This window comes from Tiliqua scincoides, chromosome 2, assembly GCF_035046505.1.
Source record: "Tiliqua scincoides isolate rTilSci1 chromosome 2, rTilSci1.hap2, whole genome shotgun sequence".
NCBI lineage: Eukaryota > Metazoa > Chordata > Lepidosauria > Squamata > Scincidae > Tiliqua > Tiliqua scincoides.
The window spans coordinates 209,267,321-209,286,856 of NC_089822.1; the positions used below are offsets into that span (position 1 = coordinate 209,267,321).

Consider the following 19,536-nt stretch of genomic DNA (forward strand, 5'->3'; position numbering starts at 1 on the left):
CTATACTGCTTAGCTCTACTTGGAATTAAAAACTGAGCTTGAACAGATTGTGTTTATGAGGGTGTGGATTATGGTACCTCCTGACTCTCTCTTTCTCCACACCTCAGTGAAATTGGCTCATGTTCTTTCCAATCCCCTTTGACATAGAACTTCCCCCATGGGATGAGCTAGAACAGGCATGGAGCCCATAGCTGGGATGCATGATGTGTTAGTAAGACTATCAAGAGGAAGCTCTAATGTAAATCCAAAATTGAACTGAATTTCTTCTGAAAAGCATGCTTGGCACTGTTGAATGCATGAATGACTTCTGTAGTATGAATGATTTTTGTAAAACAACCAACCAACCAATCACTACTGTAGTTTTAAAATTATTTTATTAGTATTTCAGAAAGAAATAGTATTTCTGTACACACTATTTTTTTTTTTACACTTGACATTGAATGGGGATCAGGTAAATTAGAGATGGCATCCTCCACTGTAAACATCACCATTTTTAGTGAATTGTTGTCTCAATAGTCATTCAAGCCTTATTTGATGTGATATGATTTTTTTTTCACTGTAACTCCCATAACCCATTAAGGCTGCAATCCTATACACACTTTCATAGAAATAAGTCTGACTGAACTCAGTCAAACTTCTGAGTAGACACGCATAGGTTTGTGTTTTAAAGCTGCAAGCATATGCACCATTACATGGGAAGAAGCCCCACTGAACAGAAAGGGGCTTACTTCCAAGTAAATATGCATAGGTTTGTGCTGTAATATGCTATGATCACTAAAGCCAATAGCAATAAAAGGATTACAATAATAATCTGACTCAACAAATATCCATAGGATGGCTCTTTGAGGTACTTAAGGTAAACTGATTTGCGTTTTCCAGATATTCCCCATGTTCAGCACATGCCTTCATGCAAGCAGCAAGGGAAGTAGAACTGATGAAATGGCACAAGTCAAAACTGAAGATGTTCAAAAGAGGAGGCTGGGATCCAAGGTTTACTCAACACCTTTCATAAACTCCAGGAATTCTGACAAAGGAAGGAAACAAAAATGTGAGCAAGATGATCCTTACCCTTTCCTTTCTTCTGTCTTCCTCCTGTGTGTATTGTCCCATAAGTGGGAGTTCTCAGCCACCAACCCCTTCCCCAGAGGCCTCCTCTCATAAGGGCTATATGCCTGCACTGTAGTGTGCAGGGCTCAGACTTGTTCATGAACTTAGCCTATTCGCTTAATATTTTTCCTAGGCCAGGAAAATATTTCACCCTACCATTCTTGCTGAACAATTACAATAAACCAAGGCAGAGTGTGAAGACATGTGTAAACTCACTGAATTCAAGCATGGATCTAAGCATGCTTAATACTTCGTTGCATGATGGCCATTACTATGGGATATTGTAATGTATGGGATACCTCCTTCTGGAAGTATCAACAAGAGATAAATCAGCATATAGAAAATCACACCAACAAATTAAATATAAACTATTCATAACGTGCAAGGAAGAGGAAGTGAAGTGCCCAGAGATATAGGATCTGAGCCAGGAACTCCTGTGTGCTGAGAATGATGCACAAGAGGATTTTGCCCTTTACTGAACTAGAAGAAATCTCCTTCCTTGGTCATTAAAATGTAGTATTATGAAATTCATGGCCATTCAAAATGTGTATCTATTCTCTACTTTTTTTGGGGGTGGTAGTTGCTGCAGTTCTTGCTGTGGTTTTACACAAAAGAATATGCAAAAGAGACACTCACCATCATAATCAATCTTGCCATCATTATTTTTGTCTCCGTCCTTCATCAATTCCTCAATATCATCTTCAGTGATGGTTTCACCTGTAGCCTGCAACATGAGCTTGAGTTCATCCAGGTCTATGTACCCATCTGCATTTCTGTGAAATGAGAGAAGAGCTCAAAAAAGAATGAATTCTGTTAAATATCTGTGGTTGGGTAGTTCTCCCTAAAGATGGCATTAGGGGCATCCAGTGCCCCTTTTCAAATGTTTCCTCAGTAGATCAAAACAATTAAATGACATAACTTGCCCTTAATCTTTATATTTCAAGGGTATGAACAGGTAATGTTTGGCCAAATTCTGAGCTTTACAGAAAAAAAGCAAATGTGTGATCATTCAGTGCTGCTTTTTGCACCCACATGTATGCACCCATGTTCCTAAAATTCATCGTCATATAAACAAGTAGGAATTGAAACTTCAGGACTCTTTAACAGCTGACCAATGTGAGAAGACAAAAATAGTCTGCCCATGAATCCAAACAGTGAAGATAATGATGACCAGCAAACTTTGGGATGTGAAGTGTGGGGACATTCACCATAACTGAAGTGGGGTTGCATTGCTCCCTAGCAGCAAGATTTTGTATGTACTTGTGCACCTTCATGCTGGCCTTCTAGTTCAAGTGGCAGTTGTGGCCAGGTACCTCTTTCAACAGCTCCATCTGACGAGTAGCTTTTGACCTGTTGGCCATCACCGATTCATTCATAATATTGAGGCTACTGAACATTAGAGGGGCTTTTGAACAGTTGCAGACACTGCACAATGTAGCAGTTCACCTTTTGTCTGTCCCAATGGGACCAGAGAAACCACTCTTTTGACTATTACATTGAAACACTGTCCATACAGGAGGGCTCACAGAAAACTGTTCTTGGAGGCAGTGGCATCGCTACGGGGGTGCGGGCCACACCGGGTGACTGGCAGGGTTAGAAAACAACACAGGAAAATTTGGCATGGATAAGGTAAAGCCTAAGCTATGTGAAATGCTGAGTCACCATGAATCAGGTGAACTCACTAATTGTAACAGGTGTCGAGCTTGCATCAGGAGGAGGAGACACCACCCTCCTAATTCCCGCACAGTGCTTTAAAAGGTCAGCAAGAACCATCATGTCCCTGGGACGGCTGGGGAGGCAGGGAAGGCAGGAAGGGCCGGGAAGCTGTTATCATGTATGTAGCATGTTGTGCTGTCTTTATGTTTCATTATTATGCTGCTGTTATCTACATTGTAAATATAGACTGAACTAATGAAGAATTTGTGTCCAGAGTAGTCTTTGTGTGGGCTGAGAGTCTGAGGCTGCATTCCGCTGGCGGCAAACAGATAAGACGCTGCTCCTTCCCCGACAGTGACATGCACAGGGGGTGATGAGCACTGGGGCGGATGACACGCTAAAATCGCGGTGGTTAGGTGTAACCCTATCATATTATATACCGTTGGCTGTGGAATTTCAAGTGGAATGCAATGCAAAAAACCAGAGCAAAATATCTCCTTTCTATCAAAAGTGATGGCCAAAAAACTGGAGAACAAAAATGCATGGATCCCTATGGAAAGTGAAAGTGAGCCGTATCGCACGCTTACTTGCGAGTAGGTGAACTTGCCTTAGTCTGACGGAAAGGGCAGGCTGAGAGGAATCCAACAACACCAGAATGGTCCTGATCCAATGAATGCAGCCCCCAAAAACACCTGAGAAGGAAGTCCCTCTCTCCAAGTATTGAGTACTATGGAAAGCAAAACTAAGCCTCACAGTTGCGTTTACTCGTGAATAAGCAAACATGCCTTGGCTGGTGTGGAAGATCAGGTGAAGGAGAGTGCAAGGCTACCAGAATGGTCCTGATCCTATGCACCTGCAGCTAAACAAGTGCTCCAGAAGGCAGCCTCCCCCCCCCCCCCCACTAAAAAGAATCAAAACAGAGGCTTCCGCTGATAAGGTGAACTTTTTTGAGACTTGCAAAGCCAGGTGGATCCTGACAGTGATCTGGTTTAAACAGAAGTTCTTAGAATTGAACTGGGCACTGGGTAGGACTGAAAACCTTACTGATTTTTTTTTTGGGCGGGGGGTGTTATTGCAGGCAGGTTACAGAGGAAATTCACTTGGTGGACCGGGGCTGGCTTCTGTTTATTTAATTATTTGTTTTACTTTAATTATTTATATTTATTTTAATGTGCTTGATGATGTCACTTCCACCATGATATCACTTCTGGTGGGTCTTGCACAGATTGTCATTCTAAAAAGTGGGTCCCAGTGCTAAAAGTTTGAGAACTGCTGCAATAAGTTGTTAGTAAGTTGACACCCTGGGGGAAGGGTTGTGACACCACTCGTGACCAAAATCACTAAAATCACAGTTTGGAGGAATAATACCAGCATGTTATATATCCATCAATGTGTAATTTCATGCAGAATGTGTTCTATCTTTGTTCTATCAAAAGGTACAGCCAAAAAACCAGTGGAGGCGGAGTGATGGTACATCACCACACCCACCACCTGGGGTGTTGCTCCGCCCACTGCATGGGGGGGTTACGCACTGGCATCCCGCATCGGGTGACACAAACCCTAGTGACGCCACTGCTTGGAGGCTTCTCTACACCTGTGGAACTTCCACTTACTTGCGGAAGCCTGGACCTCACTAGGAAAAAGAGGTCTTAATTTTAGTATTTGCTCTTGCTTAATTTCAATATTTGCTTTCAGGTTAGATGGGTAGTGACTGGGCAGAGGGCTTTCTCAACAAAGGTCCCCAGTTGTGGAATGCTCTCCCGACAGACACTCAAGTAGTTCCTACTTTATTATTATAACTTTTAGGTATCAGAAGAATAGTTTTCTTCTCCTGAATTCTTAATGGATAATGTTTTAATGCTCACTTTACTGTTTCATTGCTTCCATTTATTGTTTTTACTGGTTTGTATTGCTTTATTGTATGTTTATTGATTTTTAATGCTGCTGTTTGCTGCCTTGGAAGCATTACCCTGAACAGCAGGGCACACTGTTTTAAGTTAAATAAATAAATACTTGTGCTAAATAATGCTAAGCTACCACTAGGCTTAAAAAATAAAAACAATATTATGTCTATAGTCTTTAGGCCTAGGCAAGGGCAAATAGAAGTAATATTAAAAAAATAATAATAAACTGAGATTATATACTGTATGTCTTGGTCTTTTAAATATTGTATTCCACCCTGGCTCTTCAGAGTAAAACAAGATGACGATCCAAAGAAAGTGGGGTCAGAAAGAGGTGTCTATACATAAAGGCCAGTAAATACAACCTATGTGTGCTAAACTGCATTTCCAATTATTGTTGCTCACATGTGATTGTATCTTTTGTGAGGTGGTTTCCTGGATTCCATTCCTTTGTGTGGATTCAGGCAGTCACTTAAACAATACTTACTCTGCTGTAGTTCCAACCCCTTCCCATAGTGACACTAGCTTGTGGCCCAGGAGAGATATTGCTAACAACTTGAAATACTTCAATTCAGCATGGCCAGCACAAAGCTTTCAGGCTCTCCACCTTTCAGCCCAATACTATTCTAGTGCAGCAACTGCTGTGCTGGCACTAGCTGCCGCCAACATGCCATAAAGCACATTTGCAATGACTTGTGAGCTGGGAGCACCAGTGGGAAGTCCTGCACCATCCCACCAATGCTGAATGGCACACATGAGCGGGGGGGGGGGAGGGCAGAACAGAGGTGGGGAGGGGGTGTTTCAGGGTAGGGAGAGGGCAGGGAGGGGGTGGTTCAGGCTCCAGATGGGGTGCAGACAGCAGAGAAGGCCTCTGCCATATCTTAATCCCAATTCCAGGCCTAAAAGCCCTACATGGGGTTTCTCAGACTTGCGACAGTGGTTTGGCTGGCGCAGATCCAAGTAGCCCCATTGGGCAGGCTAGAGCTTGACACAGGGAAAGAGAACCAATGCTCCTTTAGCCCTCCAGAAGAGACCTCCAGCCTGCTCAATTTCAATACTGAATACAATGTGGGTTGTATGGCCCTGCTGTGCCAGCATTGAATAGGACTGGGCTGCCCATGTCCAACTCTCCATTTACCTAGCGAATTTTTGACTGGCACCAAGCCAATAGAATAAGACAATAAATATTTTGTTTACTAGCTCTGCTAGACTATGAAATGAAAGATCTTTATCTAGAGCAGAGTTACATCTATTTTGCTATTTTTTTTCCTCCTATATGTGTATTTGAAATAATATACAGTATATATAATTTTCTCCCCTCCATCCATGCTCCTGTTCAATGGGAGAAGGAAAGATGTAACAACTTCTTGCAAATTTTTTGGTATATGTTGTATCCCAGGGGTGTCAGACTTGTTCCATGCAGAGGGCTGAAATTAGCATTCATACAGAAAGTGACATCATTAAGCAAATGATGGCCAGAAACAAGCGCTTTGTTCTCACATGGAAACTCATTAGCTGCAAATGACAGAAGCGAAAATGTGCAAATCTTGTTCATGTTTTCAACTTATGAGAGAGCCCAATTATCACACTGGGAGAACCCAATTATAACAGGGGCCAGATAAATTGCTTTTGTAGACTGCTTTCAGCCCACAGGCCTCATGTCTGACACTCCTGTTATATCTAAACCCCGACTTTTCAATCAGAAAAATTTCACAATATATGTGATTTTCTTCAGCCTCCTTCCCCCATCCAGCCAACGCTTAGGAGTAACTCTAGGAAGCAGGGCCTCTGAGAGGAAATTTATCAGGGGGTACAAAGTTTCTTTTGGGACCCTTTGCAAAGGGGGAGGGGTGAAACAGAGCAGGGAAGGGCAGGGCCACTGAGAGGAATTTTATCAGGGGGTACAAAAGTTTCTTTTGGGACCCTTCCCAAAGGGGAAGGGGGCAACTGGGGAAGGCAGAATGGGGAACAAAATAGATCAGGAGGAGGGTGCTGACAGCCAGAATAGTCTTCGGAGCCCAGGTCTGCCAGGCTTCTAGATGTGGAGCCCAGGTCTACCCAACTATGCAGCATTGGCAGCTAGATAAAGTAATATGGAAAACCAAATACACTCCTAAGTCTCTTTAAAATCTTTGAAATTTAGAAAATCTTTGCTGAAAATTAGCATCAATGTATTTAGGTTCACTTTGTAGCCTTGCAGCTGTGCCTCTATACCCTCCTTCATGGTTATCAGCTCCACAAGCCAAAGAGCTACTGTAGCAGGCCAGTTTACTCCCTGATTTGACACTGTGTTAAGGAGGGTCATGGATGCATTTCTGGGCCCAGTGTGTATGGCTTGCAGCAGCAGTTGCCGCTGAATGGCCATGGTTGCGCTCCCAGCATCAGGCATAGGCAGTGAGCTTGGGTGAGACTGGAAAATGTCAGATCCCAGGAACTTTCTGGTCACCCTCCTTTGGCTCCTGGGTCCCCTTTCTGACCCTGGGCCTGGGAACAAATTACCCCCTTTACCCCCCCCCCTCTAGGCCTTGCTAGGAAGCACATGCAACAGGCTGAAAAGAGAAAGGGGATTAGCAAAAATTGCCCACCCCCTGTCTGCACTATTGGATGTTCTTCTCATGGAAAACAATGTTTGAATACAACCCTATATGTTCTTCAAACACAAAATTTGTGTGTTTGTGTCTATCATCACCCCTATGATCTTATTTATTACCTCTCTATAGTGCTCTTGAAAAAAAGAGCATTAAAAACATTTGTTTAAAAATGATCATTGTACTTCTATTAAAATATAGATTGAATATGGCATAGGGCGCAGTCCTAACCCATGCTGGAGCAGGCAAGCCAGGAGGCTTGCACTGCATCCGCAGGATTGCAGCGAGCAGCGGCTCAGCCACAGGCAAGGGGAAGCTCTTCCCCTTACCCATGGGTTAGGGCTGTGCGCCCCTATGGGTCTCCTCGGACCTGTGCCACCTCCGGAGGTGGCGCAAGTCCAAGGACAGCGGAGTGGCTTGAAGCCACTCCGCTTGCCCCGGGGACGAGAGTTGGAATGTGGCATAACTGCCAGGTCCAAGCCCCGCCCCCGGCTCCCCGTGCGCCACCCCCAGGTCTGTCCTCCCCTGCCCTCCCCCTGCCCAGTAACACCCCTCCCGCCCCCTCCACGCCTACCTTTGCTGCTTATATCGGCGCGCTTGTGCTGACACAAGCAGCAGCATGGGAGCCGTGGCGGAGACTTCTGCCTCCATCCGCACATCAGCGCATCTGAATGCACCAACACAGCTCCCGCCTAAGGAGGCGCAAACGTACTTTACGGCATGTTTGCAACCCTCCAGGGCCACCAATACCAGCATGACTGCCGGTTAGGATTGCGCCCATAAAGTATATAAACTACACATGAACATAATATTACGGTTCTCCTACTGTGGCTCCGGGACCCACCAGTGGGTTGTGACCCAATTTTCGGTGGTTCCCAAAAGTGACAGGGCAGATTAGGCTATGGCGGAGCCTAGCCACTATGTGTATCAAGGGTTAAACAAGCTGTTTACTTGGGGGGAGCAGTGTTGCCCAATCACCATTATAGCCATACCCCTTGGCATTTATAAATCAGGCAACAGCCACTAGGGCCTCTGTGAGAGTTTGAGAACCACTGACATGATACTAAGCAGAACAATTCTTCAAATCATAGTCACCCATTCAGAAGTGTACCTGATGGGGGGTCCAGGGCGCCATATGGTCCAGGGCAGCAGATACCTAGGGGTGGCATTTGCGATCCTCCTGCACCTGCTACCGCACCCCTGGAGGTGTTCTGAGGGTGCTAGGGGCAGGCAGTGGGTGCAGGGGTGGCACTTCCAGGTGTGGGCAACACCCCTAGGTGGGGGTGTGGCACCCCTGGAGGTGTGTCCCCAGATAGCACAGTGGCGAGGAATGCCACTGCACCCATTAACTTGTGTATTTGTTATTTTTAATTTTGAACGAAATATTCAACATCTCCTGTCTTACATGTAATGTCAGAGATATAGAAGTATGCTTTATTAGACACAGAAAACTGCTTGATCGATACAGTATTGTATTTCCAGATAAATTTCCAGATTGTCTGCTCAAACAGCATTAGGCCAGAAAATTAAGGAGTCTAGGTAGCTTATCTAACATTTAGATTCAAACCACATCCAATGCATCACTTCTCTTTGATCACACTGTTCTAGCCTGTCCCACAGCTATGCAGATATTTCCTGGAGAACCAAAGTGATTTCCCTAATCAGATCTTCACATCCTCATGTATAATCTGCACAGAGACACAACCTATTTTTACCTGGAACTCTTCAAAAGAATGTTTGTAATTGGCCACTTCCCCACATAGAGTCCTGACATGACTCTGAATCAAAAGAATCAATTCCTGTAAAATAAGCAGACTTGCTAACAGGGGATGTGAATTACTTGTTCTTAGCTGTACCTCTCTTTCTATTATAATAGCCCACTTAGCCTCAATGAAATGAGAATAAACTTTTCTCGCTAGAAACCATGCACAAGGTAAAGTGGGTGCTTTTATTACTTAAATGTCTTGCCCTCCCTTTTGAGAAATGCACAGTGTAAACATAGGTAGTATAGGCATGAAAATTGTATTTTCTTATGTCACTATATTTATATCCTATTCTATGGAAATCTTCCTGAATTGTGCTTCAGCAGTTCAGACTGCCTGGCCCAGACAAAATACAGGCAGCCCAATCCTGAGCTGCACTGAGCTCCCAGACCCGGTAGGTCCACAGAGGGCTCCCGCCGGATCCTGTGCCTCCCATGCTACCGCAGGAGGCTCCTTGGGAGAAGGGGACATTCATCCCCTTTCCCTGAGTAAGTAGCCCCGCAATGGGACTACTCACTTTAGCGGCAACCAAACGGTCGGCGCTAAAGTAAAGGTGCTCGTGTAGGGCGAGCAGCCCTGCATGAGTGCCTGGGATCCTGCAGAGCTCAGTTCAGCTCCACGGATCCACCTCTCTCCCTCCCCCCTGACACGCCTCCCTCATGCCCCCGGCCATGCCTCCCCCCTCCCCGGAACGCCTCCCCCATGCCTTCGGCCACACCCCCGCCTCCCGTTCCACAGCCCGGCAGTCCAGGAGACCATGGAGCTGTGGAACCCAGGTGACCACCAGGCTCTAGCCCAGCACCGGTTGGCGCTGGGCTAGCTCCGATGGGAGCCCAGCGGTGAGCCCCGCAAATGTGCCTTACGGCACATTTGCAACAGAGGCCTGTAGTGTGGAGCCATGCCACGGACCTCAAGATTGGGCTCTCAGTCCACTTGATTCTACCAAGACGTAATTAATCTCTTGTGGCAACAATATGGATCCACTTCTCTTAGGTTTTTTCCTATGTTCTATTTCTTATGCTTGAACCACAAGGGCAGGTTGGTCCCATGTAACTGGGACCTGGCTCTGGGCTTGCACCACCACCTGACAAAACTGGTGGGGTTGGGCTGATTAATCCATGACTTGCCATAGGCCAATTACATGATTCCTTTATCCATGTGTTACTGGGGCAGCACTGGAAGAAGTCACAGAGAATCAGAATATTCTTATTAAGAATAATCTCACACCTTTAGCATAACATATGAATTATTTAGGGAATACAGTATTATTTAGGAATGGGGTGGTGAAGCTGGAAAGTCCCAAGTAAAATAAGAAAAGGACATACAATATAAACTTTGCATTGTATCAGTTAAAGTTTGTGTTCAGCAGTTACTTTTTCAACTTGGATAAGTTTGTATCAAGTGATGATCACTACCACAATGTAGAGGAATTGTCAAAACTGGTTTAACAGCGTTCTTGTGTTTTTTTAGTTATTCCAGGATTATGGATATGAGAATCATGAAGGCTCAAATTATTTTTCCCTGAGATCTATGATGTAGGTAGGCTAACTCAGGAACTTACTTATCAAACATTCTGAAGAGATCTGAAAGCTCCTCTTCTGATTTTCCTTTGCTGTCATCTTTCATACACCTGACCATCATAACTAAGAACTCATCAAAATCCACAGTGCCGCTACCTGTTGGTGAGAAAGGGGGGGAAAAAAACTAAAGGGACCTATTTTTCAGCTTGAACAATTTCCCATAAACATAGTTTTAGAATTCAACGAATGCAGAAAAATCAGAGCAAATTACAATATTGTTAGATGCTGGAACAGTCAATAGAGGTTACATTTTCATTCCACTGACAACCATTATGGATTTATCATATAGCAGCTGTTGTTTTCAACTGCCACGTGCTTTACACTGTTGCTTATCTTGTTGTAAATTTCATTCATTTAGTCTGTTTTTTTTATTTTATCCTATTGTTATGTAAGTGTGCTTCTATACAGTTGTTAAAAGACAGAATATACATTATTAAAACTTTAAAAATAAAATGTGTCAATCTTTACTGCTCATGTTAGGACCTGGCACTGTAAAGCTCATAGGGAGAAAATGTTTTCACCCAACTTCTTCCTATTTAGTAAATTTTACTCACCTGAAACACATAGAAATACAAAGAACTGAGAAGAAAGCCTGTGTCAAATGTCAGCTGGTTCAAACCCTTCTCCTCATTCCAACTCCCCCATAAAAAAAAAGAAAAAGTTTCATGATAATTAAACCATTCTTCCCAGATGCTTAACCATCTCAGAGAAATAGCTCACCATCTTCATCTACTTCATCTATCATCTCCTGTAGCTCTTCAGGGGTAGGGTTCTGCCCCAGCATTCTCATCACCTTCCCCAGCTCCTTTGTGCTGATACATCCATCCTCTGCACCCAGGACAAAGATGTCAAAAGCAGCCTTAAATTCTGGACAGAGAAATGAAACTTGTGTTCATTAGGCTGAATTTAGCAGCATAGCCAATTTTCCAACCATGATTGACAGAAGGTTATTTCTGCTCCTTTTCCCAAATGATATCAAATTTATTGTCCCTTTTGTATAAATGGAACCAACTGAACTGCAATTTGATTTGAGACTTCCCTGGAGTATCCTATCCCCATACTGAGGTATCTGTGCCAGGGCTCTTTTTCTAGCCACTGATGCACAGCCCCAACCACTCGCTAATTGTGGCAGTGGCCTGGCTAATTGCCGTATGGGCCTGGCATGTCACATTTTGCAACAGCCGCAAAGGATACTACACTGCCAGATGCTAGTGCCAGCAGCATAAGGCCCTATTAGGGCTGGGCCATAAGAGAGTTGGCTGAACTTCTTTCAAGACAGGTTGCAACATTTCTCCAGTTTTGGTTACAATTCGCATCTCACTGAAGGCAGTGGCAACATTTGAAATTATTGTAATGGGTTTGGATTGTACTCTACTTGTACCCAAGGAAGGTTCCATAGTTCAGTGGCAGAGCACAGACTTCACACAAAATAAGGCCTAAATTCAATAAGGCCAATTAAAATAATTGCAGGTATTAGGGCAGGGACAAGTCATTGCTATAGATCCTGGAGAGTACTTCCAGAATAGAAAAAAACTGGGTTAGATGAACCAGTGGTCTGACTCAATAGAAAGCAGCTTCATATGGTCATATATACGAGTAGTTCAAAGAGATAAATTGCTCCTCTGTGAGAAATAGTCAGTGACAATAAATAGCATCCACTTACCATTTTTTTGTTCTTCTGTCAACTGTTCAACCTGTTATTAAAATTAAAGATACAACACATTATTTTACATTTATCCTTTTAGTAATTCACAGCTCAATTTTTTGCATGCCTACTCAGAAGTGAGCCCCACTGAATCCAATGGAACTTACTCCCAGGTAAATTGTGTACAGGATTGCCATCATTATTAAGCAGTCCCACACTGATATGTGATTGACAGCCCAACCCTATCTTACAATCTGCTGTTGCAAGTCCAGTTACAGTGGGGCAAAAGACATGCCACTGTCATGTGAGCCAAAGCTTTTGGTGCAAACGATCAGAGGCTATGTGTGTCTGCCAACGGCCCATCTAGTCCACACCAGAGCAGATAAGGTCGCAGCAGGGGCAGGCGGTTGCCAGTTCAGGGGAGTATGAGGGTGGATCTCAATGGTGGCAGTGCATGCCAAATCCTATCCCCCTTTCCTGGTCTTGATCTTTCCTGACTCTTTTTGGATCTGCTCTAGCAAAAGACCCAACAGGATGTGCACTACATGCTGAAGTTATGGAAGCAGTCACAGAGGCCTCCTTAAGGTAAGGGAACATTTGTTCCCTTAGGGCTGCATTGCGGCTGCATCAGTGCTGGAAAATTGGATAAGATTGGGCCCTTGGTCAACAGTGTATAATTGCTAATGGAGAGCATTATAAGCCCTTTGCATTTGCAGCCCTCGGGGTCCCCCAATCCAGCCCACAGGGAGCCATCAGTCTCCAATGAACCTCTGCACCGTTGGACACTGTTGGAGCCTGCACTGGCCCGCAACTGCCTGTTGTGACCGCCAGACGCGAGCTGAGGGCCAAGTTATAGTTCTCATATATATTATAAATAAGCTCAGTAAATTCTTTCACCCATATAAGTTCTGTATTCATTTATGTTAATTTATTCAAATTTATAATGTAAAGTAATCCTTTTTTTCCTGGTCCCTGACACAGTGTCAGAAAGATGATGTGGTTTTCCTGCCAAAATGTTTTCCCAACCCTGGTCTAATTAATTAACTAATCAACTAATTGGGTCATAAGAACATAAGAACAGCCCCACTGGATCAGGCCATAACTTTGTGTATCTCACAGTGGCCTACCAGATGCCCCTGACAACAAGAGAACTGCATCCTGGTGCCCTCCCTTGCATCTGGCCTTCTGACATAACCCATTTCTAATATCAGGAGGTTGCACATACACATCATGGCTTGTAACCCGTGATGGATTTTTCCTCCAGAAATTTGTCCCGCTTTTAAAAGCATCTAGGCCAGCAACCTAGGGGTTTTTAAGGCATTCCCTTTTAAAGACATCTAGGGTCAAGCAACCGTTTCTGTGTGCATCATATACTGTATGTGTGTGAATTATAGTGATAAATTTGATTCTATAAGGTGTGTGTACATTTTCTTGAGACACCCTGTTCATGAGCTCATCTCTAGAAGAGTTTGAAATGCCTGTAGTTTTCTTCTAAAGAAAGGTTACTGCATCTCTAAAAAGTAAGAATAGGTAATAATCTTGCTTCCCCTGAATTGAGTAGTTCTTTATAAACAAAATTATACATTAATTTTGATTTCTGTTAGATTAATTTTAAAGCATGCACTCTTATACTGTACCTATATCTCCGTATTATTAATTATTACTCTTGTTGAATTCCTGTTTTTCCTTAGACTCTACATCATAGCAGACTTGGAACTCATTTTGAAATCATGGGCTACAATACAACAAGTTAGCTGTATTTAAGATGATCAATTGACTTGCATATGCTACTGGGTTGGATTGAGACCTCTGTATATTAGTACTTTATTATCTATAAATACTTATAAATATCAGTTTTTATCTTACGGAAAGCCCCTTATCACACGGTGTGTGATAGGAAAATCATATTCTGGGAAATCAGACCTGTTCAGACATCACCAATGAAGCCATGGCCATGCTGCAGTTTGAAAATGTCCCAAGTTGCAAAGAGCCCATCCTTCAAATTCCCTGTGCCGATTCCTTAATTTAAATCTAACACACATAATTGCTGTTAGACATGGACAGAAACTTACAGGCACTGTTCCCTAGTAAGTTTTCGCTTCCATGGCTAATAACAGCTTTGGGGGGGGGGGCAATGTGGATCAGACCTTGCCCTATACCACCCCCATTATTTGTTAGTTCCTCTTGGGTGTTCCTAATTTCTGGTTTTCCATCTATGAAGTGATTGCACATGCCTGTGATCTCTATGGCCTCCAGCCCACAGTTGTCATGATATTAATACCAGAATGGAGCACATCAGCAGCATTTGGAATTTTTCTGTACTTGTTCCACATTTCAAAAGAACTTTACCCCCATTATTCTTGATCAGCAGAACTGACCCATATAAGTATTGATCATACTGAGCTACTATTCTGTTAAGAAAAAAAAAAGAATTGGAAGGCCCTAGAAATGATAAGTGACAAGGAAGATGACTGCACAGAGTGGACAGATAACAATAGTAGCAAGAATTCAGTTCAAAATTTCATAGTGAAATCTGAGGCCACTTCTCTCTAAGCCACTGTGATGAAAGTAGAGCAGCTGTGAGCTGCTCTTCCATTGTGACAGCAAAAACCTCTGAACAAGCCAGGATAGCTGAAGATTCTGAAGACAGCAAGCAAATGCCTCTTGTCACTGATGTATGTCCCACGTAACTTGACTATTTTGGCATGTTGGCTATTTTTATGCCCTAGTGACTGAGGTGCTAGTAAGAAAGATAACACTTATGGTTGTTCCCAGAAGCTGATTGGCATTGGTATTTATCGCTGGAGACTTTTATCTAATGGCCCTGGCTTTGTATAGTTCCCTGGTATCTGGAAACCATTCCAAAATTAGATCCCTGCATAAGAGATGTGCGTGGGCAAGGTAATAAATCCACTGAGATCCCGCTGGTCCACATGAACAGCTGCATTTAAAAATGACATGCTGTATCATTCAGGACACATTTTAAATGTACTGCCAAGTTAGTAGAAATCAGTCTATAAAATGAAGTTTTTATCCTGTTTAGCTAATCTCTTCTTTCTCTTTCTGATTACTGCTTTTTCTTGCAAAATCATGACTAGAGATTGACACTTAGGAGAGGCCTGGGTTTAAATTCTCACCCAGCTACGAACTTCATTGGGTGGCATTTGGGACTAACCTACTTTACAGGAGTGTTATAAGGAAAATATGAAATAATTGTCCTGGACTTCTAGGAGGCAAATGAGATACAGATGTTATAATATGCATAAAATAAAGCACCATCTTTTGCAGAGGCTGTAGCTCCTCGGGGACAATGCAAGAATTCTGATGGTTTGTTTTGGGGGCCAGGAATCGATTAAGGATCACTGATGAAGAACTCACTGAGCAACTTAAACTTGGAAAAGCTTGCTTACTATGAAGATGCAAAAGATAAGGAATGTAAGAGTGCTGCTGTTACTACAAATGATGTCAACACTGCTATTAATGATGGCAATACAAATTTTCCTTGGCGTATTTATGAGCCTATTCTCATTAATGAGAGAGCATTGTACTCACTTCGGAGGAATGATATATCACAATCCAATAACCACCAGCTGAGTTGCAGTGGTTTGTGCACTGTAGCTCCTTAGTGTGCAAATGTAAAACAAGCAGCATCAAGAACTGAAAACCAGCTCAAATATTTTTTTAAAATGAAATAGCATCTTCAGCATCTGAAAGTAAAATGTGCCCAAAGCCACATGTGTTGGCCTTTGTGGATTATTTACAGCAGACACCAATTGTTTCAATCCTACTTCTGAGTGCTTAGCGCTCATCAGTATGTGCTCAAGGCAGAAATCATCCTTCCTCCATCTGTCTTACTTCAGTTACCTAAAAACACTCATGCGGTGAAATTCTATGCAGGTTTATGCAGAAGTAAGTTTCACTATGTTCAATAAAGCTTTCTTCCAGGTATAGAACTGCACCTTTAACCACAGAAGAATGGACAGTTATTGGACAATTGTAGTAACAACTATGCTTCAAATGCATAGTTAAAATTGGACCAATTAGGGTATTTCTGATTTTGTAATTACAGGTGTGCACTGCTTAACAACTGCTCACTAAGCAACAGACCACATATATGAGGGTGGTCAAAGCACAACAAAGATGCTCCTAATGAGGCAATTGCATCTCCCATAGCCTGCAGCAGAGTTTCTGTTTATACAAGGAGGCTCTTAATGCAAAGAAGAGGCAATCTATCTCCAGTAGCCTGTGCAGCCAGCTAGTGTCTGGCTAGGAATGTCTGTTCACACAACAAAGGCAATAGACTGGACTGAATATTCACTTAATGGCCTAATTGCATAACAATGGGAATAGGAGAACATATCCCTGTCATTAAGTGGCAAACACATATACTTTCTTCAAGTGCCCGATTGACTTCCTTTCCAAGTTAAAATCATAAGTGACTAAGGGCGCAATCCTAACCCCTTATGTCAATGTTTTCCAACACTGACATAAGGGCAATGAAGCTCTGAGGTAAGGGAACAAACATTCACTTACTTTGAGGAGGCTTCTGTGAGTGACACCCAACTGCAGGATGCAGCATACGTCCCATTGGCACCACTATGCCAGTGCTGGAAAGCACTGACTTAAGGGGTTAGGCTTGCACCCTAACTATCCTGAAGTTTAAACAGGTGGGATTTTCAGTCCTCTTCCTCATTAAACAGAGTGAGCATTTTACTTCATAATTTGATTCACAGAATGGTGGTTGAACCCAGAGAGACAAAAATTTTAACTACATGATTTCTTGTTGTAGGTAATTGTGAAGGAGGGAGAAGAAGGACAGAGTGAAAATCAAAAATTTTCACTACTAAAAAAATTGGTTTGCAATAAAATAAAGATAATAGTTTAATACATAAGGAATAAATGGTCAGTTATCACTATATTTCCTATATAAATTATTGTCTATTGTAATAAAAAATGCAAAGTGGATTTGAAACTGTATTTAATAGTCCAGTCCTATGCTTAATGAAGCCCAATGTTTTTACACAAAAGCTTGGATTTTCATATAAGTCACAAACAGTTGAGATTTAATCTTCCAATATGTTCATATATGGCTTGGCAGAAGAATTTGAGCTGCATGACAAATCTTTGCTATTAAGAAAATTAAGGGATTAAAAAACCCTTAAATCAAAGCCCCCACATTATTACATTTAGCAATCACAATCTACATTAGTTAACAACATAATTAGCATTAATAGCATCAGAAATGTCAGCTGAATATTAATACCCCTTGTACCTTGAAGACATGTGCAGCACACACTTAAGAATGTTTATTCAGAAGTAAGTCTTACTGAGTTCAATGGGACTCTAGTAAGCGTGTTTAAGATCATAGCCACAGAGCATGGCGCAGACTCCCATGAGCACAGCACTGAACTGTGGATCTGAATCCGAATTGTGTCCTCAGACAATGAAACTGAGTTCCCTAAACCTTTCCTTCCACTGCCATAAGGCCAGCCTCAGACTGATTTCTTCATGTATGAAAATCTTACTTACTGCTGCCTTGTAAATATCATCCATGGTGAGTTATTGTTGGTCAGGAGCTGGGCTGAGATGCAACACTGAACAGAGACAAACTTCAAATCACACTCCCTCCCCTGAAGCTCTGCTTATATAGTAGGCTGTCAGTCCTCAATATGTCAATCAGGAACTGCAACTCACTCACTATGCAGCCTTACATATATATACACCCATGAAAGGCTGTACTATCTGCTCCAAGCAAGACTCCTCACCCTGTCTGAAGGGGAGATATGCAAAGTTGGTTACAGCTGACATTTCTAAAGCCTCTTGCTAATTCCACTGATGCTTTGCCTTTGACCTCAGTGGACACAGAGCCAAAGTAGAAACTGATCTTTGCTACATGTGTACATATTTCAGGGATCAGATGGCACATGTCCAGAGTTTGGGGTCCCACACTCCTAGGTTTTCAAGCCCTGTTGTTCTCACAGTGGGATAACAGTAAGACACATACGGGCTATATAGTATGTACACCTGATGCCCCACCAATGGAACAGGAGTGTCCCATTGAAAGAATAATTCTATTTCAGGGAACATTTCTCAAGATTTCACATGTACGCTGTGGTACCAAGGACAGGAGCACAGGCTAACACCCTGTGGACAGGGACAGACAATTACAAGCCTATTCAAACATATCCCTGCAGGGAATATGGTGCAGTCCTCCATCTAAAGGAACCATCTCAGAATGCCTGCATGGGGTTGACCAAGATCACCCTGGCATCAAAATCTTCCTGAGAAAAATCTTTTTGGACAAGCACATTCTTGCACTGTATCGTATGAGGCCTGTCACTGTACCACATGATTAGTCTGAATTGGTTCTTATGCAGCTCACAGTAGGCATCTGTCTGAGTTGTTTACATTCCTATTCATGCAAAACAATTGGCATGACAATCGGCAAAACAATTTGCTCTTTCATTTCCTTTGTCCAGAGAGAGGCAATAGAATTGGGAGTATTTTTACACTATAAAAATGTCTGTCTGTCTGTCTGTCTGTCTGTCTGTCTGTCTCTCTCTCTCTCTCTCTCTCTCTCCATTGATTCAGAGCTCCCTCCTCTGTCCAACTGCATTGCATACAAGCAAGTCAGGCTGGTCAGAACTTAAGAAAACTCTCCTAAAAGGGCACACATGGGCAAAGAGTTTTCTTGTGTTCTTTATCTTCAGACAATGATGGGGTACATAATCAGATTATTCAATATGGGTTTGCTACCCTTTAACAAACTTTAAATACCCTTCTAGTCAAAGGAAAGTTTCATTCCACTCTTTTCAGTGCAAACACGGGTGGAATTGGCATCCTAATTTCTTCTTTCTTAAACGTTAAAAAAAAAAACAACCCGTTTTATCTTCCATTTCAGGAAGTTTCCTGTGACTTCCCTCAGCAGAGATGCCCATTTTGTTCAATCCGTGTTTATAATTCTCTGTTACCTTTTAATCCACTGGTCCATCCTACCCTCTGGCAAAGATACTGGATTAACTAAAGTTCACTTGTGCTGGTGCAACATCACTCCCTGGGTGTGTGTGTGCAACAGCTGCCATGGGTGCCCTTTGGAAAGAAAGGCGGAAAACAAATCTAATAAATAAAATAAATAAATAAACAATCACTCGCCCAAGGCATTGAACTGATGCAGTAACCAGAAACAGCACAACGGTGCCTGTGCAAATGGATTGTGGGAGAACTGACACAGTGCAGAAGGAGGTACCGAAGGAGCACAGAAGGGATACCAGAAGCAACTTTAGTCCTAATTTCATC

At 42.8% G+C, this 19,536-nt stretch overlaps 1 protein-coding gene across 1 annotated transcript; it reads right to left on the reverse strand.

Annotated features, from left to right (window-relative positions):
* Positions 1-355: 355 nt before the first annotated feature.
* TNNC1 (troponin C1, slow skeletal and cardiac type) lies at positions 356-17,892 on the reverse strand. The gene is made up of 6 exons (XM_066612571.1): positions 17,770-17,892; positions 12,259-12,289; positions 11,316-11,462; positions 10,577-10,691; positions 1,744-1,880; positions 356-1,024 (listed from the first exon to the last, which is right to left on the reverse strand). The coding sequence occupies exons 1-6, from the start codon at positions 17,791-17,793 to the stop codon at positions 993-995; spliced, it is 486 nt and encodes a 161-aa protein (XP_066468668.1). The 5' UTR covers positions 17,794-17,892; the 3' UTR covers positions 356-992.
* Positions 17,893-19,536: the final 1,644 nt, after the last annotated feature.